The following is a 27,731-nucleotide window of genomic DNA, read 5'->3' on the forward strand; positions in this document are numbered from 1 at the left end:
TTTATTCCTCGTGAATGATATTTTTTTCAGCGGTTGCAAACACTTTGAGAATTAAAAGGGGGCGTGTGTGTGGTATTTTAAACACAGGAAAACTTTGATCCAAATAGAAAATTCATATTCTATTCAGTGTTAAAGCATAGTGGTTTTGTTCCCGTTTTGGGGGGCAGTTTCTGTTATTTCTGGCCACAGCCTGGATGGCAATGGAATAATTTCATAGTGCTCTTATAATAGTGAGTATCAATGTCAGGGATGGTTCATCTAAGGTCAGGCTTTTAAGACATGTAAAGACACGTAAAGGAGACCAGCAGTTACCTCTTTCTCCTAAACCTATCTTCCCAGTGATTGTTTTGTTGCTTCTTTACCATGGCATCCATCCTCTCTGCTTTCATTTTAAGCAAATTTTCAGTGGGATACCCTCAATAACTGATACTTTTTATAAAGGAAATAGAAAAGCCAAAGGAAGATAATTATCCAATTCTTTGAAAATTTAAAAAGCTGGATCAATATTAAGATGCAAGAATGTGTAGTGGGGGGATAAGTGAATATCTGCACACATAAATATGTATTGTGTGTGCGTATAAACACACTTTTCTGCTTGAGTCACCCTCTTTAGATAATATAAATTAAGGGTGAGTAAGTCCTGACTCAGAAAACAGAGTTAAAGATAGATTTTTGTCCCCCTTTGTCATCAAAAGAAGACCTGACCACGTGCCAGGTTTATAAAGCACGCCAGTGGGAAGATTAGCTTGACTGTCAAGCATTGTGAGGGTAACAGAAACACACATGTGGTTAGGTGGTAAAGGAGGTCAAGAGGAATTCATGGTAACATAATACGAGGAGTGGGGCCACAACTGCTTCTCCCCTGAGTCTGTAGAGTGCAGACAACCGAGCCAGCCGAGTGCAATTTACCATCATGAAATAATTTCCAAAAAAAAATAAAAATCACAATGAAACAATAATGTACCTCTTTACTATCTTCATGCACATTTTGGCTGATTTTGACCCTAGGCCTGCTGCTGACAAGGGTGTGTACAGAGATCCTCCCGAGCATTTTAGGTATCCTCACCTGGACGGCAACCACCTCCTGCCCTGTGCTTGTCTCTCCCAGCTGTGCCTGCTAAGGCGCGGTGCACCCGGGGCGCATCGCTGGGCGGATTCATGTGGCAGGTGGAGGTGGGACAGGGAGGGCTTGACACCCACCGACCACCAAAGGCGGTCGCGTGTGGAGCGGAACGTGGGAGTCCGAGATGCGGGGAAGGGACCGAAGGTCCGAAAGACCTTGACCGGGCAGCGGACGTGCTAGCGAGGTGGGCACTGGGGCTCCCACCGGGGGCGGGGCCTGAGCAGGGGGGGTGGGGCCTGCGCAGGGGGCGGGGCCGGCGCGAAGCCCGCCCTCAGAGTAGCGGAGGTGACTGGTTGGGGGGGGGGGCGGGAGACGCTCTGCTCCACGCTTTCCCAGAGCTCGGTGGTTTAAAGATGGCGGCGGCGGCGCTGGGGACGCGGAGCCGCGGGAGGAGGAGGGGGAAGGAGGGTCTGTGAGTCGCCGAGAGGCAGCGTGAGGAGTGCGGGTGCGGAGCCGCCGGCCACCCGGCTCCCCAGGGCCGGGGCCAGGACTGGCACGGAGGCCGAAGCAACCCCAGGAGCCCGAGGCCGGAGCCGAGGAGGAATGTGACCGGGGGTCGGCGGGGGCGCGGGAGTTGGCGAGCGCCGGGATGGGGCAGCAGGTGGGCCGCGTCGGGGAGGCTCCCGGGCTTCAGCAGACGCAGCCCCGCGGGAGCCGGGGCAGCAGTGCGGCCAGGCCCTCCGGCCGCCGGCGGGACCTGGCGGGGCGCACCACGGAGGCCGGCTTCAATATCTTCACCCAGCACGGTGAGTGTGCCCGGGGGCCGGCGTGAGGGCGCCGGGAGGCCGCGGGCGGGCTTGGGGCGGGGTGGGCGGCGGACGGGCAGCCTGAGGGGGTCGCGCGGTGGAAGGGTGCCCGGGCGTGGGGGCGGAATCGGCTGCCATCTGGGCCCGTCACGGGAGGCGAGGCACACCCCTCCCCCTCCCGTCTCCAGCCCGGCTGGCAGTGCCGGGGGCGGGGGCGGGGGCGAGAGCCGTGGTCTCGGGGACCGCGGACGGGCTGCCCTCCGTCCTGGGACCGGGCTGCGCGGCTCGGGGAGGAGGGCGTGGTGGGTAGTGCCGCCAGGGGAGGGGAGGCGTGAGCTCCGTCCTGGGGGTGTTGGTATCAATCGATCGTTAGCGAAGAGAACGGGAGTTGTGTCTTAAAGGGATGGGGAAAGAGCCACGGAATCTCGGGAGCCAGTGGCGTGGAAAGTCTATTCGTAAGTCAGGCAATGTGCAGTGCCAGGACAGTGGGCAATGCCCGCCCGTGGGAGAGATAAGGGGTGTATCTTAGCACTTTTTGATTACCGCCCCCCCCCCAAGAAAAAAACAACCCCCCAAAACAAAAACTGGAAATGAAGGGCTTACCTCTCTTCTGCTCTTTTAAGTAGGTAGGATAGAATCCTGAGATGGCTGGTAGGGGTTAGAGGACGTTGGTGGGCATGGTTAAGATTTTGGATACGAACAAGTTTTTCTTTCTATCGGGTGTGCATGTATTCACACGTATTTCCTCTCTGTAGTCTGGAACCTATTACTCTGGTTACCAAGGTATTTTTAGAATAGTTGTCTCCTGATCATACACTTTTATCAGTAAAAGAGCATAAACCTCAGGTATTAATGTATCTTTTAAATTTTATATTTGTCTGAACTGTGTTAATATGTATGCAACTTATAATGTACACAGAAATAGAATTTAAGAAAGCATGAAATGAACAGCACTAAGTATAATAAATTAAGTTCTAATATGTATCTTTTCCTGCAGCCCAGTGGATTCTTTTGCACTTCCTCTGAGCTGCTCCCACCCACACCACTTTTGAGACTGATTTTTTAGAGGAAGGGAGAGTGGAGAAGGGAGGGAAAAAAACACAAAATTGACCTTCATGAGGTTTAGATCTCCTGAGACCTGAGAGAAGCTGAAGACATAGATATGACCTCTATATAAAGGAGGGGATAGTTGAGGTTGGATGAGCGGTAGCAAACTGGACTCTCCCTGAAGAGGCCTATAGAAAATAATACAGGATAAAAGATGTTCTGTACTGCACCGTCTAGGGAATGGGGGTGGGGGAAGAAAGGAAGTGTGAACTGTTCCTTAGAACTGGAGTTTTGGAGGAAGTAAAGCAAAGAAAAAGATGAACTCAGGAAGCTGTGGCTGCTAGGTGAGTTGCATTCAGAGAATTCTGGGTTTGGACTTTGTGAACAAGCTGAGTTGTTCCTAAGTGGAGGAGATATAAGGGATTTGGGGCCATTCAAGAATTACATGTCTACTATTAAAGACAGGGGTCCTCAAACTTTTTAAACAGGGGGCCAGTTCACTGTCCCTCAGACCGTTGGAGGGCCGACTATAGTTTAAAAAAAAACTATGAACAAATTCCTATGCACACTGCACATATCTTATTTTGAAGTAAAAAAACAAAACGGGAACAAATACAATATATGTATTTGCATGTGGCCCCGCGGGCCGTAGTTTGAGGACCCCTGATTAAAGATGTGAGTGAGTTTTTCTTCCAGGGATGTGAGTGAACATGTTACGAAGGTGTTATATGGCTTATTCTTTATTGAAATCACTTCCTAAAACACAGGTAGCCCTAGCTGGTTTGGTCCAGTGGATAGAGTGTCGGCCTGCATACTGAAGGGTCCTGGGTTTGATTCTGGTCTAGGGCACATGTCCAGGTTGCAGGCTGGATCCCTAGTTGGGGGCATGCAGGAGGCAACCGATCAATGATTCTCATCATTGGTGTTTCTGTCTCCCTCTCCCTGTCCTTTTCTCTCTGAAATCAATAATTATATATATATATTTATATACAGTATATATATGTGTGTGTATGTGTGTATATATATATAATAGAACACAGGAAGCAAGAGTGGGTGAATAGTCTTCAGGGAAGAAATCCACGTAGCTTTGCTTTGTGGAAAGTGTTAATGTGGGTTAACTTGGCCCAGTAGACAACAGTGATCCTCTTCCTCTAGCACAGCGGTTCTCAACCTGTGGGTCGCGACCCCTTTGGCGGTCGAACGACCCTTTCACAGGGGTCGCCTAAGACCATCCTGCATATCAGATATTTACATTACGATTAATAACAGTAGCAACATTACTGTTATGAAGTAGCAATGAAAATAATTTTATGGTTGGATCACAACATGAGGAACTATATTTAAAGGGCCAGAAGGTTGAGAACCACTGCTCTAGCATCTTCAGGACATAAGATTTTCAGAGAATGAGGAAGTCATGAAGAATGGAATAGGAAGAGATTTTGAAGGATGGATGGGAGTTGGACTTCTGGAGCAAGAAGATGAGGGCAGGCTGGTCAGGAGAAACAAATGAAGCTTGGACAATGGAAACAAACATAATTTGTTGATGGGATAGTGAGGACACAACTGTCAGGAGTTAAGCAAATACTCCAGGAGTGAATAGTAGAGCAGAAATGGCAAGAATCAAGTCTTCGTCCTCGCTACACCTGGCTAGGTGATTTAGTCAATTACCGTCTTTGGTTTTTTAATCTTAAAAATGTTGGACCAGATGATTGCTAAGGTACCTTCTGACTCTTAAGATTTTATTATTTTAATTGAGAAGCAGTGGGAAGAAAACTTGGGATACGTTGGATGGGCTCTGGTTATGGAAAATGTGGGAAAGGAGTTTATATCAATTTACCTGATTGGCTGTTTTATAGGATACCGCAACAAACCCAAGTATGAAATGCTCAAAGACTGGCCTTGAGTGGAGGCAGAGGAAATAGGAGGGATATTTCATTCATTTAACAAACAAAATTTTTTTGAGCATCTGTTATGTACTGGGCCCAGGGGATGTTGCTGTGAATGAGTCCCTGTCCTTGTGGAACTTAAATAACTTAATGATTTGACATAGAGGGTGAAATAGGAGAGATCACTTTGGAATATTTACTAAGGGCATGAATTCTGGAGCCATGCTGCCTGGATTTAAAACTTGGCTCAGCTGCTTATTATCTGTGTGACCTTGGGCAAAGTATTTAACCTTTTGTGCCTTGGATTCTCCATTTGTAAAATGGGCCTAATAAAGAGTACTTAGTACTTAAACCTAGATTTAATGAGTTAATATCTATGAGGCACGTAGAATAGTGCCTTGCACACAGTGAAGAGCTCAGTATGTCTTAGCTGCTACCATTTCTACCATTATTAAAAATAGAGATGAGGCAAAGATGATAAGGTTTTGACATTGGCTGAGATGGTGATTTTTTGTTGACAGGTTTGGAAGTTAGACACTGATTGAAAGGATGGGAATAGGGTAAGCTTGTTGCCAAAGACTAGTATGAAAATAAGGAAATTAGCAAATAATATAGTAAACAGAGGTGAAACGAGTGTTATTCTTAGACAGATGGGTGTTTACAAACTTTTACTTAGGTGAGTTTCTTAACCTTGGCATTATTGACATTTTGGGGTGGATAATTCTTTGTTGTGGGGGGCTGGCCTGTGCTTTTTATAAGATGTTTACCCACATCCCTGGCCTCTACTTAGTAGATGTCTGTAGCATACCTTTCTGGCAACAACTTCCTCTCCCCTCCAATTGTGACAACCAGAAACATTTTCAGGCATTGCTAAATGCCCCCTGGGGGGCACAGTTGCCCTCAGTTGAGAACCACTGCTTAGAAATATGTAGTAGATTCGGTATTGAATGAATAAATGAATTAGATTAAAAATTCCTCAGTGGACGTATCATTTGATATTTACACACAAAAATCTAGATCTAGAACTAGTATACAAATCACTGTCTTGAGTTTCAGTATTGAGGTATTTGCACACAATTTTATATATGAAAGTTAAGTCTGACAAGCTATCGAGTTTACCTATAGGTTTACAGTGGATCAAATATTGTATGTAGTTGATCAGTAAACATGTACATGTTATAGAAATGTTTTATCAGAGTCCATGATTTTTCTTCTGTAGAAAGAAATGGTATTTTCTTATTGAAAATGAGAATGGTATTTTTTAAAAATATATTTTATTGATTTTTTACAGAGAGGAAGGGAGAGGGAGAGAGATACAGAGTTAGAAACATCGATGAGAGAGAAACATCGATTCAGCTGCCTCTTGCACGCCCCCTACTGGGGATGTGCCGAACCTGGGACCCTTCAGTCCTCATGGGGACGCTCTGCTCTATCCGCTGAGCCAAACCAGTTAGGGCGAGAATGGTATTTTTTATTGTTAATATATATATAAGTTGTTAAAATAATTTGCCTTGCAATTTTTGTGAATTTTGTGAATGCAATTTAGAAGGAATAAAAATAATAGGGCTGTTTTTGGTATGAAAGAGATGAGTACTGTGTGGCTTTTCTGAACTCTGTTATTGAACCTTTTTGGTGAGCTGATGTTTTGTGACTAGTAAGTAATCTAGGGTTAAATACTTTTCTTTTTAATATCTGACATACCTTACAACAGTTGAATGGTTTCATTTAAACTTCTCTCATTTACTGAAAATACTATTAAAAGTTAACCTTAAGTTGTGAAGTTTTGAATAATAGAAAATTTCCCTTAAATTAACTTATCATTTTGAGTGGTCTGGTTTATTTATTTTGGATCTATAGTTCATGTTTTAATCTTTGAGTCATGAAAGATATGGGCATCCCAGGTTCAACATGATACTGTAGAAAAGAACGGGAAGGCTAAATTGCATGGGAATCTTAATTATGGTGACCTTGTATTGTGGTCACTTATTCTTATGAAAGTCCGCAGGCCGACGCTCTATCCACTGAGCCAAACCGGTTTCGGCAAATCTTCTCATTTTAATACATTAAAAAAAGTTAAGAGAACTGACTTTTCAAGGTCACCTAGCTGTTAAGTTATCGGACTGAAACTAAGCCCTTTTCTCCAAATCTTGCCATACTGTGGATATTTAGAGAACATAGATTCAAATCCTGCCTTGTATCTGACATTAGTAAATGGTTTACAACTCCAACCTCAGCAGATTGTTGAATTAAATAATAAAATTATGTAAGGCTCTTAACGGAAGTGCCAGGCACTAAGTACTCAATAAACAGTTTTGTTGTTGTCGTTACTTTCCTCAAGACGGTTGTGAAGATTGAGTCATATATGAAAATGTTTTGTATTCTATTTACGATACTGCTATTATCAACATGATGGCATGCTAAAGTGTAGAATTGTCTTAGCATTTACTTTTAAAGTATGTTTTCTATCTCTAAATCTTTTTCTCTTAAGTGACTCTTGGTTATTAAAGGACTTCCAGAAGCAAAAAGGTAGGGAAATTTTGGGAATCTGGAATCATAGGAGAATCTGAAATTACATTAGTACTACATTCCTCTGAAGGTAAATATTATCCTCTTACCATGACTTGTCTTAGGGGTTTGGGTGTCAATTAGAGCAGCGGTTGCCAACCTTTTGGACCTCACGGACCACTCGACCGCTGAATTAGAGGACAGTCCATAGTTCTTTTTCATTCACTCTTTTCATAGGATGTTTTTTCTTCATTCAGAGAAGTTGAATCAGAGACACAGGCCAATGCAAATATAAAGTTTAGAGATTTCATTCTAATCTGGCACATTTGTTTACTAGTTAATATTTAATGACTTTGTATATTGTTACCTCCTTCATCTGACATCCTTTAGACTTTTTGTGCCTCCCTGTATTATTATTATTTTTTTAAAAATATATATTTTATTGATTTTTTACAGAGAGGAAGGGAGAGAGCTAGAGAGATAGAAACATCGATGAGAGAGAAACATCGACCAGCTGCCTCCCGCACATCTCCCACCCGGGATATGCCCGCAACCCAGGCACATGCCCTTGACCGGAACCGAACCCGGGACCGACCCCTCAGTCCGCAGGCCGACGCTCCATCCACTGAGCCAAACCGGCTTCGGCCTCCCTGTATTATTTTTAACTCTGATTATAGTTTTTGTTAAAAGCATGTTTTAGTGGTACTTTTTATGTTCATGATTTTGTAAATCAAATGAGCTTTTTATCATATTGTGGAAATGAGATTTCAAAATACTTAAGAATGTTAACCTCATCAATTTTACCATTTCTTCTGGAATAAGTAAATTTGGAGTTTTCACTGTAGATACTTCACCAAATCATGTAGAAGGACTGCTTTAAAACGTTAGCGTAGAGAGCTTGTTAAGACAGATTGCTGGGTCTCACTCTCTGAGTTTGATTCAGGTTTCAGGGGATTCAAAAATTTGTGTTTCTGACAAATTTCCAGAATAGCTGATGCAGCTGGTTGCGGGGGCGGGTCACACTTTGAGAACCATTGGTGACGTGCGATTAAGATGAGTAATGGGTCAAAGGGATTCAGAGACTCTGTTGTCTGAAAACATTGTGTATTAACTCTCTTCTACCTAAAACTGGTTGAAGTCCATGTGTCCCATGTCTAGTGTACACATATACTAGTGTCACTGTTTTACCTCATATTTTGGTGGTAGGAAGAGATGATGTGTCTTTGCTTTGGCCTCAACATTTCTTTTTATCTCTAAAGGTTCATATGTTGAAAGTCTGTTGAGAGATGCACTTTTGAAAGAATCTTGAAATAAGGGAAAAGTGAGGTAGGGCACATAGGGTTCTGTTGACACAGTTAGGGTGGGCCTCAGTTCGTGGAAGAAGTGGTGAAGAAAAAAATGGCACCTATTGGGTACTGTGTCAGGCATGTTCTAAGTACTTAATTTCTGTTTTGTTTTTGTTTTTTAAACCACATAAAACCCTACTTGCCCAAATTGATACAGATTTGATAGAGACCAAAAGAATTAGGGTACCTACTTGTGATTCTATAGTTTTGGTGTTGGATGGTGCCTAACCTTTTGGGGTGTGTGTGCAAAAATACTTAGGCTTCCCCCCCCCCCATCTCTCTTGAGACCGTATTGAAGTTTTCAGAATGGTAGGTCAGGGTTAGGTGTGTATACTCTGTGGCTACAGAGTCAGACTTAGATATTACTAGAAACCCGGTGCACGAAATTCATGCACGGGTACAGTCCCTAGGCCTGGCCCCACCCACCGCTGCCACCCACCCCTGGTTCCCCATTCGCGGGTGGTCAGTGTCTGACAGCTGGGGAAGGGACTGAGAGGTCAGCTGTTCCCACCCGCTCGCCGTCCCTGCCTCTGCCGCAGGTCACCCTCCGTGTGGGGGCGACTGGGGGGATGGGGGCCTTGACCTGGTGCCGCCCGCATACCCTGCCACCCAACCCTGGTTCCCCATTTGCCATCAAGTGATCGGAGCCTGCCAGCCAGGTAAAGGGACTGAAAGGTGGTCACTGTGCCTCATGTGACTGGTCCAATGGTCGTTCTGATTATTCTGCCATTAGGGTCAATTTACATATTACCCTTTTATTATATAGGGTGGTCTAATGAAGGGAGCAGTAGGCACTAACAAGGCTATTTGGAATCTCATGGTAACATTGAACTGCTGTCTTAATCTAGGTTTACTGTCACTAATTCTTATTTGAAGGGTTTCATATCCTCCCCCTTTGTTGTAGATTACAACTTTTACTCTCTTTGCTTTTTAGAAATTAAGATTTAACAGATATCAGTGATAGTATATTGTGCTACTATGATAAGAACATGAATATAATAAAGCCATGTTTCTCTATGAATGTGTAAGAAAGTATAAAATATTATCTCTATATATCCTCTAATGTTTGTAGTTGATTTATTAGACCATACTGGTAGAGGGTCTTTAGAAAATTACTAACTGATGATATTGTGTACCAATTGCACAAATATTTGTGTGAATGACTCTTGGATTCTAAGATACTAGGTTGTAAGAATTTTTTTACCTTGTGTCCTTTACACACGGTATATGCCACATAGTAAGTGTGAATAATTGTGGAACAATTTTTTTTATCCTATATGTTTTCATATATTTCTGAAATAGTCATTGATTAAAAACATCTTAAATGACAATATGTCTGATTGTTAACAGTTTTCCTTGATAAAACTGTGTAGGTGACTATTTTTTCTCTATATCCAGATGTGCACACAGATGTATAAAATATCCATATATAGCAGCTTGCATGCTATGGTGTTTGAGACTAAACATAAATAATTTTAGGATGGCACTATTTTATAGAATGTTAGTGTTAAAAATGAAGTACTTCAATGATCCTGTGTTGAAATCTATGTAGTTACTTAAAGTGGTATATTTAGTTTAATATTGCAATATGCAACTTAAAAGACTTTTTTTTCCTCTTGAAGTAATATGGCAGAATTTAAAAAAAATTTGCTTAACTCTCCAGAGTACTTTCTATGTTCTTTATTCATTTATTTTATAGTAATTGACTATGTAGATGTCTCTGAGAGGATTTTTAGGTATGATAGAACTGCTGTCCAAAAGAATGATGCTGCTTAGATGTTGATGAACATCCTCATGAGACAGTTAAAAAAACTAGTCTTGTTTTGTGTGTCTGTGAGTATGATATTTTGTACAATGACTCTTGGTTAATAATCTTTGCCCTTTTGGTTTGAGTGCATAATTTTAGTATGTAAATTGTGGTCATTATACTAATTATAATTAGAAAACTTCCTCAGTATTCCACTTAAATAGATTAATACACATTAAATATAATACTATGCTAAATTTAATTTTGGTTGCTTAAAAAATAAGAACTATACTGAGCGTTTTTTCCCCATTCTTTGCTTGGTGCAGTAAATGTGCTGACTCTGTGGTGGTGGTACTGCCGGCTCCTCCATAGTGAGCTCTTGCCAGTATTGGCTTTTGATCCAGCAGAACACAAAGCTCAGCAGGCCCAGGCAATTTATATTCCCTGGTTTGCTTTCTAAGGCGAGGAGGGTGTAGAAAACTTTCACTTGATGTGGCCAATGTCAAAGAAAGGTTCTGTGGCTTAATGTGATACATAGTATGTACAATTTTGTTAACATGCTCCTCTGTCTATTCTGATTCCAGCAAATTAAAATAACAATACTTAGCACTGAAGATTGCCACTTAATTTAGCATTTTGTGGTTCCAGATTATTACTAAGAAAACGTTTTCCTAAAACTAGCAGCACCAACAGGCACAATTAGTATCATCCATCTGTTTCTTACAGGAAAGAAAGGTTGATATATGAATGTTTTTGTTACAGTAACTTTTATTATTTTCAAAATTTGCATTTTTTTAATTGTATAAAAATATCTGAAGGGGTATCTCAGTGTAAAAGAAAAATCAGTACAGAAGCATATGGAATAGACATGAAAGTCCCCTTTGGTATTCCTACCCTCAATCCATATTCCCTTATTAGAGGAAACTGTTCGTGGCTTGATGTGTATTTCCTCAGAACTGTGTGTGTGTATGTGTGTATGTGTATATATGTGTGTGTGTGTGTGTACATATTAATACTTCTCTTTTTATTTCATAAATGGCATTATATTTATAAATTTTTCCTCCCAAATTTGTTTTTTGTACTTATATGTCTGAAAGACCTTCCTGTGGTAGTATGTAATAGATTTTTCATTCTTTCAACAGCTTTATAGTGTTACATGCTCTAGATATATATTTTAACCATTTTGTTTAGATAGTAATCATTTTTTATTGATGAATATTTGTTTATAAGATTATTTAAAAAGATCTTATTTTTTCCTTGTATTTTTTATATTATCAACTTGAACCTATCTGAAGTTTTTTTTTTTTTGTTTTGTTTTTTTAAATATATTTTATTGATTTTTTACAGAGAAGAAGGGAGAGGGATAGAAAGTCAGAAACATCGATGAGAGAGATCGATCAGCTGCCTCCTGCACACCCCCTACCGGGGATGTGCCCGCAACCAACGTACATGCCCTTGACCAGAATCGAACCTGGGACCCTTGAGTCTGCAGGCCGACGCTCTATCCACTGAGCCAAACCGGTTCGGCCTGAAGTTTTTATTTCAGATAAAATATATATAATTTGAGGTTGGAAGAAACTTAAATGCTTTTCCATTGCACTGATTAGTGAGTAGTTCATTAATTCCCACAGCTTTGAAGAATCATATTTCTCATATGTTAAATTCTCAAGTGTTTACAGATCTTTAAAAAACTCTCTTCATGGTTACATTGATCTTTATTGCTTCCTGCACCTGGTTAACATATTATTTTAATTATATAATAATTATAAGCTTAAAATGTATGTTTATCTAGTTAGCTCCCCATTATTGTGTTCTTGTTCAAAATTTATTTGGATGTTATTGCATGTTCTATCTTCTACAAATCCTTAGGATTGGGTTGTTAAGATTTAGAAATATTATTTTATTTTAATTTATTTTTATTGATTTTAGAGTAAGGAAGGTGGGGAGAGAGAGGCATAGACACTGATTCATTGTTCCACTTATTTATGCATTCATTGGTTGATATGTGCCCTGATGAGGGAATGAACCCACAATCTTGTCATATCATTATGATGCTCTAACCAACTGAGCTACTTGGCCAGGGCAAGATTTAGAAATGTTAATGGAATTTTCATAGTGATTGTATTGAATTATAGGTTAATTTTGGGGGTGAATTGACACTGTTGCATTATTGTGTCCTTACATCCAAGATCATGATGTCCCTTTGCTAATCTCAATAAATCTTTTATGTCCATAAGTAAAAGATTTTTCATTTTCTTCATATTGTTTTTGGATAAATTTTTTTCTTTTTTGCCATCTCTTGTTAAACTTATTTGTGGGCACTTTATAATTTTTGTAATAATTGTAAGTGTAATCTTAATTTCCCATCGATAGGAGTCATTGTACTGCTTGGCCTCATCGATGTTTCTGTCTCTAAAATCAATAAATACATATTAAAAAAATCTGGTGTATATTCTTTTAAATCCTCTTTTATGCATATGATTTGTATTGTTAACCAAAATGTAAACAAAGCAACATACAATTTTTTTTTTTTTTTTTTACTTTATGTATTTTGTATCTTGGTAATCTTAAAGGAGAAAGGTTTTTTTTGGACCCTCTTTTTAGAACTTCTTTTGCATTTACTCCTCCTCACACTACTTAATATCTATATACTTTAGTCTTACAATTTTTGTTATTCCTGTTTAAGTTCTTGAAGACTTCTGTATTCTTCATTCTGCTGAGCTCATACTAAATTTACTTAAGGGTAGGGCATACAGAAATGCAAGTAATTGTAGGGAAAAAGACATTTCAGCAACTATTTCAGGGTATAGATCAATCACTAATTCACTTATAGTCTAGCATTGCTTAATTTGCTGATATAACAAAACTAAGAAAATACATATTTGTATAACTTATTTAAAGCCATCTTTTTTAAAAGTTAAACTAAAATATTCCTAGGATGTTAATTTCTTTATGATCTTTTTTACACAGAACATACTCTGAGGCATTAACTCTTTTTTGTAAACATATTTTATTACAGAGAGGAAGGGAGAGGGATAGAGAGTTAGAAACATCGATGAGAGAGAAACATCAATCAGCTGCTTCCTGCACACCCCCAACTGGGGATGAACCTGCAACCAAGGTACATGCCTTTGACTGGAATCGAACCTGGGACCCTTTAGTCCGCAGACTGACGCTCTATCCACTAAGCCAAACCGGTTAGGGCTGAGGCATTAACTCTTGAAAATAAAAATGTGGAGGAGGACAGCAAGGTTATATTCTATTCCTTTTAAAATGTCATGAGTTGTTTAATTTCTTTCCAAGAAGAAGGAAACGTGGGCTTACTGTCTAGTTTTTAGGTGGTGATTTATAAAAGAACTAGAGGCCTGGTGCACAAAAATTTGTGCACTCAGGGGGTCCCTCAGCTTGGCCTATGCCCTCTTGCAGTCTGGGACCCCTAGGAGTATGTCCACCTGCTGGCTTAGGCCCGCTCCCTGGGGGATCGGGCCCAAGCTGGCAGTCATACATCCCTCTGGCAGCCCGGCAGCTCTCGGGGGATGTCCACTTGCCAGCGGGGAGCAGGCCTAAGCTGCAGTCGGACATCCTTAGCGCTGTTGAGGAGGCGGGAGAGGCTCCCACCACCACCACTGTGCTGGCAGCTGTTAGCCTGGCTTGTGGCTGAGCAAAGCTACCCCTGTGGGAGCACACTGACCACTAGGGGGCATCTCCTGCATTGAGCGTCTGCCCCCTGGTGGTCAATGTGTGTTATAGTGACCAGTCATTCCCAGTCATTCTGCTGTTAGGGTCAGTTTGCATATTACCTTTTTATTATATAGGATAGCACTCCCAGACCAATTGTAAATAAACATATTAACTGGTAATATGTAGAAATCTAATGGGATTGAGGCCCACTTTTTTTCTTCGTAAAAGTTATTGATTCTGTTACAGTTTAGATGATCGGTAATCTCTATTAAAATGCATCAAATGCTATTTATCTCAGTGTGCTAAGATTAAATTTTTATTGTCTTTAAGTCTTATAAGGACTTTTTTCTTACAGGTATTCTATTTCAGGAAAGATACAGAATTTAATTATAATGTATCTAGTATATTTGTGGCTTATAAAAGTTTTAAAAATTGAGCATAAATATCTGATACATTACAACAAATTGCAGGAAAAGAAATTTTAGTTAAAATGACAGGATATGGGGACATATTTTGGATAGAAAACAAGGATTGCTCTAAACCAAACAAAATATGTCATTTCCAAAGGGAACATCCCAGTTGTGCAGAGAAGAGTTAACATAGCTGGCTTGAGTCTGGTATCCTTAGAATGGCCTGCTTACAAGGTTGGCCCTTAGCTGGTATGTGGGAACTTGGATTTTGTAAGGGTCCACACGATTCCCAGAACTGAGAAGAATGGCTTACTGTGCCTAAACGGTACAAACCATGTGGCTTATGCTGACCACTTGCTTTCTTCCTGGGAACCTGGTATATTGGTACGTGGTAGGCAGAGGGTGCCTCTATGACCAGCCCCCAAGAAAAACCCTGGGTACTGAATCTCTAATGAGCTTACTCTGTAAACAAAACATTTTACATGTCTTATAACTCATTGCTGGGGGAGTTAAGTGTCCTGTGCGAATCCCCTGGGAGAAGACACTTGGAAGCTTGCACCTGGTTTCCTCCAGACTTTGTCCTATCTGCATTTTCCCTTTGTTGATTTTGCTTTGTATCTTTTTGCTTTAATAAATCACTATGAGTATGACTATGTGCTGACTCCTCTGAGTACCCCTAGGGCAGTGATCGGCAAACTGCGGCTCTTTGGCCCCTTGAGTGTGGCTTTTTCACAAAATACCACATGCGGGCGTGCATGTACAGTGCGATTGAAACTTCGTGGCCCATGCACAGAAGTCGGTAGTTTGTGGAAGAGCCACACTCAAGGGGCCAAAGAGCCGCATGTGGCTCGTGAGCCACAGTTTGCCGACCACTGCCCTAGGGAATCATAGAATTTGGGAATGGTCTTGGGGATCCCAACAAAACAGTGGATCAGATAAATTGATAAGTGGAATCCACCATGCTCATATAAAGCCTCTACATGGAAACATTCAATGGGTTGGTGTTATTTTTTTTGTTTAAGTTTGTCTTAATAGGGTAGTAGATAGAATAACTAAAATTAGAAGTTAGTTTGGGAGCTGTAGGATAGAAGAAAAGAAAGCTCTTTATTTGTGACTGAGAAACTTCTGTCTAAGGTCCTAGTTTCATGAAATTAGATCTTATTGTCAGGCTATCTGGTAAGGTTCTGTACTTTATTTTTTTTTTTTTTTTTTTTTTTTTTGAGAGGTAGGTGAATTTATTTATTTATTTTTAATAGTAAATTACTATGTCCATTATTTTTCCATTTCTTAAATAAAAAGTAACACAATATACATGCTTATGGCACTTGACTCTTTTCATTTAATAGCATTTTCTCCATAATATTTTTGTTTGTTTGTTTGTTTGTTTTATCTTGATTGTTGACAGTATTACATATGTCCCCTTTCCTTCCCCATTGATCCCTTCTAGCCCACCCTTGACCCCACTATTCACCACATTATTGCTGTGTCCATGGGTTATGCATATATGCATATAAGTTCTTTGGTTGATCTCCTTCCACCCATCCATTCCTGTCTTCCTTCTGAGATTTAACCACTAGTGATTTATGGGTAAATATACATGAGCAATATACATTTTAATAGAAACTTGTTTTTATTATTTTAATAGTAATATATGTATATATATATATATATCACTCTATAAAATATGTGACATATATTAATGGCAAATGCATGAGGCTTTGCATTTGAACACACTTGATTTGAATTTAAGTTCTGCCACTTGCATTTGTAAACTTTGAAAATGCATTTATGCTTTTTAAATCTTAGGAATAATAACAGAACTTTGAAGGAAAACTAATCGTAAATAAGTGAGAAAACCTTTGATCTAGTATCTATGAGAAACTCAATAACAAATTTTTCCTTTCATAGAAAATAGAGAATTTAATAAAATCATATTATCAAATGAATTATGTATATATTAACATAATAAAATTTGAAGTATGAAAGCAATATCTTCTGTCATGGACTGAATTTAATTGAATAAGTTTCTATTAAACTTTAAAATTACTGTCCAATGAATTAATAATTTTACAGGAAATTATACTTTTTCTTGATGCCTTATAATTCAAGTTTGTAATAGATATTAAATATTATGCAGGAAATTTTAAGGAAAGGAACCATATCAAAATGGCAATCAAAAGTTTACCTTTTCAAGACAGAAATGTATACCTTTTTGAATATTCTTATATAGCCAATAACATTTTAAAAAAATAATACATGTTTAATGAATACCACATTAGCATTATTTTTCTCTCTAGTGAAGTAGGCATTTGAATGAACTGACTGAATCAAAATATATTTTTCCTCATGTGGTATAAACTATTCTTTCTACAATTTAGAGGTGGCATTTCTTCTTTTGTAGAAGGAAGACTTCATCAGATAGTGAAAAAAACAATAAATTGTATAGAGTTCAAGAGCTTATATGCTGATATACCAAGGAAAAGGAGATGCTGCAAAAGCTGACATTTAATTGGGAGCCTCCAGTAGAGAGATGCATTTTTCATGCTAGGAAAAGGATCAGCAAAGTCAAATAAGCACTTTTTATTATTATAAGAAAAACAAATAATGCCTTTTCATCACAAAAGGAACTAACAAGAGAAACCAATATTAAAGACTGGCTAAGCTCAAAAGTATATTTAGCAATTGTATAATTTCTGTTAAATATAATTGTTTTGTAAAGTTATTCCTTTTTTTTGAGAAATTTGTTGTAGAATAAAAGATTTAAACAGTTGTCTACATCTATCCCCCACAAAGAAACATATGAAATAAAATGAATGTTAACAATAGTATACAGACTGGGAGAGACAAAGAGAAATACAATATTGTCCGGCCAATGTTGCTCAGTGGTTGAGTGTTTACCTATGAACCAGGAGGTGGTTCAATTACTGGTTAGGGCACATGCCGAGGTTGCAGCCTTAATCCCCAGTAAGGAGCATGCAAGAGGCAGTCAATCAATGATTCTCTCTTATTATTGATATTTCTATATATTTTAATATTACAAATCAACAAAAATAACAAATAAAAATATATTTTAAAAAATAAAAATTGGAGAAACCAAGATGGTGGCATAGGTAAACACCTGAAATTGCTGCCTTGCACAACCACTTCAAAACTACAACTAAAAGACAAAATGGAACCACAGGAAGGCTGGCTGAGTGGAAATTCTACAACTAGAAGGAAAGAGAAAAGCACACTGAGTGAGACTCAGAGGAGGTGTGGAAGTAAAGTGCAGAGGTACAGAGGCGCATGTGGAAAGGGCTGGCAATTGAGGAAACGGTTGTCTTTTTCAATCAGGAGGGAGACACAAGCTCCCGACTGCTCTGAACTCCAGTTCCAGACGAGTCTCTGGGAACCCAGACTCATACGAGGAGAAACTGGACTGTCGGGCAGCAGGGGGAACTCAAGGGCAGCTTTCTCTCAGAGGTGCTTGCAGTGATTACCTCAGGACACTGAGACCCGGGGCCTCTTAGGGCAGGCCTGAGGATCAGCCATAGCTGTTTGCTCCACCTTGTTGATTCCCTGAGACCCCACCCCACGCAACCTGTGCGCAGAGGCTTTTGCATATGAATGGCCTGGCCCTTTGCAATCTAAAATTACCTAACAAACTGCAGCTGTGTCAGAGAGATCCAGAACATCCAAAAGAAGGCCCAAGGCCCCACAGCAGCTTGCATTGCTTCACAGCTGGGCCTCATCTGGGCACCTCCAAACCCCAAACAAGAAAGAGGAATCTGCAGATCTCTCTGTAGCTCCTTCTGGGTAGCCTCAGGCAGAGGCTAAATTAGCACCTTCTTAGAGATACAAGAGCCAGTGTACCCAGTGGACAGAGTGGGACCATCCAGATTACAACTCTTCAGATCCATAAGGGACACACTCAGGAGGCAGACTTAGTGAGCACCAAAGCCCTACTGAAGCAAGTCTTGCCCCATAAGAGTGTCTCCAGCACAGAAGTTCTCCCACTATAGACACAGCTGATTTTCACAGACAATTGGCTTGGAGGTCAATTCCTCCCAGTGATACCAACAACAATCAAGGCTTAACTACAACAAGACTGTGCACAAAGCTCACAAAGGGGTGCACCAAGAGTGTCCACCTCAGGTAATTGGGGAGGCTGAGCCACTGGGCCCTTGAAGACTCCTACCACACAAAGCCACTCTATCAACACAGGGAAGTATAAAAAATGCGGAGACAAAGAAACAGGTCACAAATGACAGAAATGGAGGAAAGCAAACTACTGGATATAGAGTTCAAAACCACGGTTTTAAGGTTTTTCAAGAATTTTCTAGAAACCGCTGATAAATTTAGTGAGACCCTCGATAAATCTAGTGAGACCCTCAAGGATATAAAAAAGGATCAACTAGAAATTAAGCATACACTGTCTAAAATAAAGACTAATATACAGAGATCCAACAGCAGACTAGAGGGTCAAAAAAATCAAGTCAAAGATTTGAAATATGAAGAAGCAAAAAACACCCAAACAGAAAAGCAAAAAGAAAATAGAATCCAAAAATGTGAAGATAGTGTAAGGAGCCTCTGGGACAACTTCAAGCGTACCAACATCCGAATTATGGGGGTGCCAGAAGAAGAGAAAGAGCAAGATATTGAAAACCTATTTGAAGAAATAATGACAGAAAACCTCCCCTACCTGGTGAGAGAAATAGACTTACAAGTCCAGGAAGCGCAAAGAACCCCAAACAAAAGGAATCCAAAGAGGACCACACCAAGACATATCATAATTAAAATGCCAAAAGCAAAAAACAAAGAGAGAATCTTAAAAGCAGCAAGAGAAAAAAAGTTAGTTACCTACAAGGGAGTACCCATATGATTGTCAGCTGATTTCTCAACAGAAACTATGCAGGCCAGAAGGGAGTGGCAAGAAATATTCGACTTGATGAATAGCCAGAACCTACAACCAAGATTACTTTATCCAGCAAAGCTATCATTCAGAATTGAAGGTCAGATAAACAGCTTCACAGATAAGAAAAAGCTAAAGGAGTTCATCACCACCAAACCAGTATTATATGAAATGCTGAAAGGTATCCTTTAAGAAGAGGAAGAAGAAGAGAAAGGTAAAGATACAAATTATGAACAACAAATACACATCTATCAACAAGTGAATCTAAAAATCAAGTGAATAAATAATCTGATGAACAGAATGAACTGGTGATTATAATAGAATCAGGGGCATAGAAAGGGAATGGACTGACTATTCTTGGGGGGAAGGCGGTGTGGGGGTGCGGGAAGAGAATGGACAAAAATCATGCACCTATGGATGAGGACAGTGGCAGGGAGTGGGGTAAGGACAGAGGGTGGGGTGGGAACTGGTTGGAGGGGAGCTATGGGGGGAAAAAGAGGAACAACTGTAATAATCTGAACAATTAAGATTTATTTAAAAAAATTAAAAAATAGAAATACACTATTTTCAGGTCTTATAAATGATCCTATATAATAAAAAGAGCTAATATGCTAATTAGACCTAACAGCAGAACAACCATCCAGATGACCTTTTGGACAAAGCCGGGTTGCAAGGGGCCTAGCCCTTGGCATGTATTTTGTGCATCAGGCCTCTTGTACCATATAAAATTCTATGTGCGAATATTTAGAGGCATACTATAAATGCTTATTCAACCATTTTTTTTTTATTGCTTAAAGTATTACAAAGGGTATTACATATGTATCCATTTTATCCCCCCGCCCTAGACAGTCCCCTAGCCTCCCCTATCACCCAGTGTCTTATGTCCATTGGTTATGCTTATATGCATGCATACAAGTCCTTTAGTTGATCTCTTACCCCCCTATCTCCTGCCCCCCAACCCTCCCCGGCCTTCCCGCTGCAGTTTGACAATCTGTTTGAGGCAGCTCTGCCTCTGTATCTATTATTGTTCAAAAGTTTATAATGGTCTCTATTGTCCATGAATGAGTGAGATCATGTGGTATTTTTCCTTTATTGACTGGCTTATTTCACTTAGCATAATGCTCTCCAGTTCCATCCATGAAGTTGCAAATGGTAAGAGTTCCTTCCTTTTTACAGCAGCATAGTATTCCATCGTGTAGATGTACCACAGTTTTCTAATCCATTCATCTACTGATGGGCACTTAGGCTGTTTCCAGATCTTAGCTATGGTGAATTGTGCTGCTATGAACATAGGGGTGCATATATCCTTTCTGATTGGTGTTTCTGGTTTCTTGGGATATATTCCTAGAAGTGGGATCACAGGGTCAAATGGGAGTTCCATTTTCAGTTTTTTAAGGAAACTCCATACTGTCTTCCATAGTGGCTGCACCAGTCTGCATTCCCACCAGCAGTGCACAAGTGTTCCTTTTTCTCCACAACCTCTCCAGCACTTGTCGTTTGTTGATTTGTTGATGATAGCCAGTCTGACAGGTGTGAGATGGTACCTCATTGCTGTTTTGATTTGCATCTCTCGGATGATAAGTGACTTTGAGCATGTTTTCATATGTCTCTTGGCTTTCTGAATGTCCTCTTTTGAAAGGTGTCTATTTAGGTCCTTTGCCCATTTTTTGATTGGATTGTTTATCTTCCTTTTGTTAAGTTGTATGAGTTCCCTATAAATTTTGGAGATTAGGCCCTTATCAGATATGTCATTGGCAAATATGTTTTCCCACACAGTGGGTTTTCTCGTTGTTTTGTTGATGGTTTCTTTTGCTGTGCAGAAGCTTTTTATTTTGATGTAGTCCCATTTGTTCATTTTTTCTTTAGTTTCAAGTGCCCTAGGAGCTGTATCAGTGAAGAAATTGCTTCGGCATATGTCTGAGATTTTCTTGCCTTTGGATTCTTCTAGAATTTTTATGGTATCCTGTCGTACATTTAAGTCCTTTATCCATTTTGAGTTTATTTTTGTATATGGTGTAAGTTGGTGGTCTAGTTTCATTTTCTTGCATATATCTGTCCAATTTTCCCAACACCATTTATTGAAGAGACTATCTTGGCTCCATTGTATGTTCTTGCCTCCTTTGTCAAATATTAATTGAGCATATTGGTTCGGGCCGATTTCCGGGCTCTCTATTCTATTCCATTGATCTATATGCCTATTCTTGTGCCAGTACCAGGCAGTTTTGAGAACAGTAGCTTTGTAATACAACTTGATATCTGGTATTGAGATCCCACCTACTTTGTTCTTTTTCAGGATTGCTGCAGCTATTCGGGGTCTTCTTTTATTCCAGATGAATTTTTGGAAAGTTCGTTCTAGATCTCTGAAGTATGCCGTTGGTATTTTAATGGGAAGTGCGTTGAATTTATAGATTGCTTTGGGTAGTATGGACATTTTAATGATGTTGATTCTACCAATCCATGAACACGGTATGTTCTTCCATCTGTTTATGTCTTCCTCTATGTCTTTTTTCAACGTCCTGTAGTTTTCTGAGTAGAGGTCTTTTACCTCTTTAGTTAAGTTTATTCCTAGGTAGCTTAATTTTTTTGGTGCAATGGTAAACGGGATTGTTTTTATAATCTCTCTTTCTGAAAGTTCGCTATTGGTGTATAGAAATGCCTCAGATTTCTTGGGGTTAATTTTGTATCCTGCTACATTGCCAAATTCATGTATTAAGTCTAGTAGCTTTTTGATGGAATCTCTAGGGTTTTGTATGTATAATATCATGTCATCTGCAAATAAGGACAGTTTTACTTCCTCTTTTCCAATTTGGATGCCTTTTATTTCTTCTTCTTGCCGAATTGCAATGGCTAACACTTCCAGTACTATGTTGAACAGGAGTGGTGAGAGGGGGCATCCCTGTCTTGTTCCTGTTCTTAGGGGAAATGGTGTTAGTTTTTGTCCGTTGAGTATGATGTTGGCTGTGGGCCTGTCATATATGGCTTTTATTATGTTGAGGTATGATCCTTCTACTCCCACCTTGCTGAGAGTTTTTATCAAAAATGGGTGTTGAATTTTGTCAAATGCTTTTTCTGCATCAATTGATATGACCATGTGGTTTTTTTCTTTCAATTTGTTTATGTGATGTATCACGTTTATTGATTTGCGGATATTGTACCATCCTTGCATCCCTGGGATAAATCCTACTTGGTCATGGTGTATGATCTTTCTGATGTACTGCTGGATCCGATTTGCTAAGATTTTGTTGAGGATTTTGGCATCTATGTTCATGAGGGATATTGGCCTGTAATTCTCTTTCATTGTGTTGTCTTTACCTGGTTTTGGTATTAGGGTGATGCTGGCTTCATAGAATGAGCTTGGAAGTGTTCCTTCCTCTTGGCTTTTTTGTAGTAGTCTGAGGAGGATATGTTTTAGTTCTTCCTTGAATGTTTGGTAAAACTCCCCTGTGAAGCCGTCTGGTCCTGGGCTTTTGTTTGATGGAAGCTTTTTGATGACTGCTTCAATTTCTTCCATAGTTATTGGCCTGTTGAGGTTTTTAGATTCTTCCTGATTGAGTTTTGGAATGCTGTATTTTTCTAGGAATTTGTCCATTTCCTCCAGGTTGTCTAGTTTGTTGGAGTAGAGCTGTCCATAGTATTTTTTAACAATCATTTGTATTTCTGTGGGGTCTGTTGTTATTTCGCCTCTATCGTTTCTGATTTTATTTATTTGGGTCCTCTCTCTCTGCTTCTTGGTGAGTCTGGCTAGAGGTTTATCAATCTTGTTTATCCTTTCAAAGAACCAGCTCTTGGTTTCATTGATTTTCTGTATTGTTTTTTTGGTCTCTATGTCATTTATTTCTGCTCTAATCTTTATTATCTCCTTCCTTCTGCTCACTCTGGGGTTTTCTTGTTGCTCTCTTTCTAATTCTTTGAGTTGTAGAGTTAGATGATTTACTACCATTTTTTCTTGTTTTTTGAGATAGGCCTGTAGAGCTATAAACTTCCCTCTCAGGACTGCTTTCAATGTGTCCCATAGGTTTTGGATTGTTGTGTTTTCATTGTCATTAGTTTCCAGGATGTTTTTAATTTCTTCTTTGATCTCATTGGTAACCCAATCAATATTTAATAGCATGCTATTCAGCTTCCAGGTGTTTGAGTATTTTGGGTTGTTTTTATTGTAGTTTATTTCTAATATTATGCCATCGTGGTCTGCGAAGATGCTTTTTATGATTTCAATCTTCTTGAATTTGGGGATACTTTGCTTGTGACCCAGTATGTGGTCTATTTTTGAATATGTCCCATGAGCACCTGAGAAGAATGTATATTCTCTGGCTTTGGGGTGAAGTGTTCTGAAGATGTCTATTAAGTCCATCTGATCTAGTGAGTCATTTAGGATTGCTATATCTTTGCTGGTTGTTTGTCTATAGGACTTATCCAGTGCTGTCAATGGTGTATTAAAGTCCCCTACTATGATTGTATTGTTGTCGATCTCTCCTTTGATATTTTCCAGGAGTTTTTTTATGAATTTGGGTGCTCCTACATTGGGTGCATATATGTTTACCAGGGTTATATCTTCTTGTTGTATTGATCCCTTTAGTATTATGAAGTGGCCTTCCTTATCTCTTGTTAAGGCCTTCACTTTGAGGTCTATTTTGTCCGATATAAGTATTGCTACCCCAGCTTTCTTTTCCTTTCCATTTGCCTGAAAGATATTTTTCCATCCTTTCACTTTCAGTCTGTGTGAGTCCCTTCTAATGAGGTGGGTTTCTTGTAGACAGCAGATGTATGGGTCATGTTTTTTTATCCATTCAGCCACTCGATGTCTTTTGGTTGGAGCATTTAGTCCATTTACGTTTAAAGTTATTATTGAAAGGTACTTGTTTGTAGCCATTTCTTTTTTTGTGTGGCTGTTTTCTTTCTGAGCTTTTTATTTCTTATTTTTATATCAGTCCCTTTAGCATTCCTTGCAATGCTGGCTTGGTGGTGACAAACTCCCTTAGCCTTTTTTTGTCTGTGAAGCTTCTTATTTCCCCTTCAAGTTTGAATGATAGCCTTGCTGGATAGAGTATTCTTGGATTCAGTCCTTTGCTTTGCATCACTTTGTAAATTTCAGTCCATTCTTTTCTTGCCTGATGTGTTTCTGTTGAGAAGTCATTTGACAATCTAATGGGAGATCCCTTGTATGTAACTTTCCGTCTCTCTCTTGCAGCCTGTAAGATTCTCTCTTTGTCCTGAACATTTGCCATGGTGATTATAATGTGTCTTGGTGTGGGTCTTTTCGGGTTCACCTTGTTTGGGACTCTCTGGGCTTGTGTGACTTTTTTCTTCCCCACCTCAGGAAAGTTTTCTGATATTATATCTTCGAGTAGGTTTTCTAATCCTTGTTCATCCTTCTGTTGTTCTGGTACTCCTATTATTCGTATGTTGTTTCGTTTCATGTTGTCCCAAAGCTCCCTTAGGCTCTCCTCCTGTCTTTTAATTTTTTTCTCCAATTGCAGTACATTTTGGGTGTGTTTTGCTTCCTTGTCTTCTAATTCACTTATTCGGTCCTCCGCTTCTCCTAGTCTACTGTTGATACTTTCAATGGAGTTTTTCATTGCAGCTATATCACTCTTCATTTCCTCTTGGGTCTTACTTAGGTTGTTGATTTTTTCATCTGTTTCTTCTAGCTTCTTCCATATGTTATCGATTTTTTCATCTGTTTCTTCTAGCTTCTTCCATATGTTATCGATTTTTTCATCTGTTTCTTCTAGCTTCTTCCATATGTTATCGATTTTTTCATCTGTTTCTTCTTGCTCCTTGAAGAGGTTGTCGATTTTTTCCTCCATCCGGTTTATGCACTCTAGGATCCTTATTCTGAATTCTTTATCTGTCATGTTGCATGCCTCTGTATTACTTAGCTGCTTTTCTGGAGAGTCCTCCTTCTCTTTCCTTTGGGGGTTTCTTTGTCTACCCATGTTTGATCTCACTGACATATCTAGACGTTGAGTTGTTCAGTGGTTGCTCCCTTGGTGGCAGTGACTCCTTGGTCTGTGGTTGCTCTTCGGGCGGTTGCGGTAGCAGCTGCTCTTCAGTTGTCAGCAGCTCCTCTGGTGGGTGCTGTTCACAGCTGTGGTGGCTCTTCTGGCTGGTGGGGCGAGGTTTCACGTACAGCTGCTGTTCCTCAGCAGAGGATGTGGTGCTCAGGAGGTTGCTGTTGCTTGGATCTGCTGCGTTGATTTAAAGGCACAAAATACAACACAACAAGGCACCACGTACCAGGCACTATACACAAATATATTTACGATATTAATAACCCCAATTAAAGGTGACCACCTGAATTAAGAGAATTAGGGGATAAGGAAGAAGGAAGAGAAAAAGATAAAAGAGAGAAAGGAAAAGAAAAGTAGGGACCAAAAAAAGGGAGTGCAAAAATGAAATTGGGAAAAAGGAAGGGGGAAAATAAAAGCGAGAAAAGAAAAGAAAAAAAAAAAAGAGCGAAAAGAGAGAATGAAGTGGAAGAGGGGAAGAGACTTTTTATATGAGGAGAATACTCCTATAGAACAGCCATTAATCCCAACAAATTCCAGCAACAGCTCCCTGGATATGAATGCAAACTAGAAACAACCAATAATATAACGATGAAAATAGAATGGTGAACACTAATCCCAAAATAAAATAAAGAAAAAATAAAATGGCACTTTAAAAAATGGTAAAATGGTAGCAGTAATAATACTGGTTAAAAATAAGAAGGTAGTAATTAAAAGGGTAAAATCAGGTGATGGAAAAAGAAGAAGAAAAAAAAAAAGAACAGAAAAAAAAATTTAAAAAAAAATTGGTTTCTTAGTTAAAAAGTGAAAAAAGAAAAAAAAATTGCAGTAGTGAATGTCCTTCGTTTCTTCTATTCTTCAGTGTGGCTCGCCTTAGACCTTCCAGGTATTCAGGAGAGTGTTGAGATTCCCTGCGATATACTGTTCCTCTGTGTTGTAAACCACAGTCTTTATTTTAAAGCATGCCGCATTTATTTCCCAGACTGCCTTATTTTGTGTTTAGCAAAGAGTCAGTTTGTGGGTCAGCCTCTGGGTGGCAGTGTTCTGGGGTTGGCCTCTGAGGCTATAGGGCCTCTCTGTCCAGTGGAAGTTCACTGCCCAGAGCTGACTGCGTAATAGTTAGTTACCAGCGCTATGTTGTTGCTGGGATTGAAAATCCCCCTATAGGCCAGACCCTGTTAACTCCCAGGGACTGATCAGGTTATCTTAATCCTTGATCTCGTTCAGGGTGGAATCTGGGTGTGGCTGTGCTCCTTGCCTGGGGGCTGGGGGGAGGAGACTCACTCTCAGGAGCGGGTGGCTGCCCCAGTCCTGGCCTCAGGGGTGTCTCAGCACTCAATTCACTACCACCTCTCCCGGCTCCCCCTCTTTCCCCAGTCTCTCCCCAGATTCCACTCCTCAGCACACTCTCCCTCTCTTCAGCACAGGTGAGTGTCTGTATCCGAAATGTCCCATGAACAGGATTCAGTGTAAACAAACAAACAAATGCCGGCCGCGGAAACGGGGAAGGCTTGGTTTCTGTAAGCTTCTTCTCTTACCGGGACTGCATGGTCAGGTCAGCTCTTCAGGCTGCCCCCTTTAGGCTCAGTCCTCCGTGATCACAGAACCCAGCTCTCAATTTCCCTGGCGGCGCCAGGAATCCCGCGGTTCTCCTTTCCCCCGTCAGGGGCTGTGCCTGTCCCAAGGGACGCGGCTGTCTGCCACGTGGTCTCCCTCCGACTCTCTGGGCTCAGAGGTCAGGCAAACTTTCCTGCCCAAATCCCTGGGTTTTTTTTACCTTTCCAGGGGAGTTCTGCTCTTCCCGGCTGCAAACCCTCTCACCAGCTGAGCAATTTCACCAATTCGGTGTGAGTGTTACTAGCTTCAGCTTCCATTTGCTCCGGGACACGACCTGGGACACGTCTGCCTATATCGCCGCCATCTTGGTTCTCCAGGTTCTGTACTTTAGAAAATATATTATTCTGAATGGTGAACCAAAAATGAGACAACAAATAATGACTTAAGAAAGCACTATGATGTAGGAAGTACAGGGTTTTTGGAGCCAGGCAGATTTGGGTTAGAATTCTGGTTAATTATGTGATTGAACTTACCTATATACTAGAGGCCCAGTGCACGAATTCATGCACTGGTGGGGTCCGGCCGTCCCACCCCAATGGGTGCCGATTGGGGCTGGGCCAGTGGGGAGGAGGGGGGTCCGTGGAGGGTTGGCTGGCCGGCAATGCCCCCAATTGGGGGAGAGGGTGATTGGGGGCCTGGGCAGCCTGGGGGAGTAGATGTGGGGGGCCCTATCGGGGTCCTGATTGAGCCAGTTGGCCACTGCAGTGTGTGTAGTAGTGACTGA

At 40.3% G+C, this 27,731-nt stretch overlaps 1 protein-coding gene across 14 annotated transcripts in view; it reads left to right on the forward strand.

Moving 5' to 3' along the window:
• Window positions 1-1,452: 1,452 nt before the first annotated feature.
• Window positions 1,453-27,731, forward strand: part of ABL2 (ABL proto-oncogene 2, non-receptor tyrosine kinase) — a 120,643-nt gene continuing 94,364 nt past the window's right edge. For 5 of the 14 annotated variants that reach the window (XM_059674216.1, XM_059674217.1, XM_059674203.1 and 2 more), the window contains exon 1: window positions 1,453-1,869. In XM_059674216.1, coding sequence (XP_059530199.1) covers window positions 1,713-1,869 — 157 coding nt within the window. In that variant the 5' untranslated portion in view covers window positions 1,453-1,712. The remainder of the gene's footprint in view (window positions 1,870-27,731) is intronic. The other 9 variants (XR_009449845.1, XR_009449846.1, XM_059674214.1 and 6 more) reach the window with 2 other exon arrangements.

The sequence above is a fragment of the Myotis daubentonii genome, chromosome 18, assembly GCF_963259705.1.
Source record: "Myotis daubentonii chromosome 18, mMyoDau2.1, whole genome shotgun sequence".
Lineage (NCBI taxonomy): Eukaryota > Metazoa > Chordata > Mammalia > Chiroptera > Vespertilionidae > Myotis > Myotis daubentonii.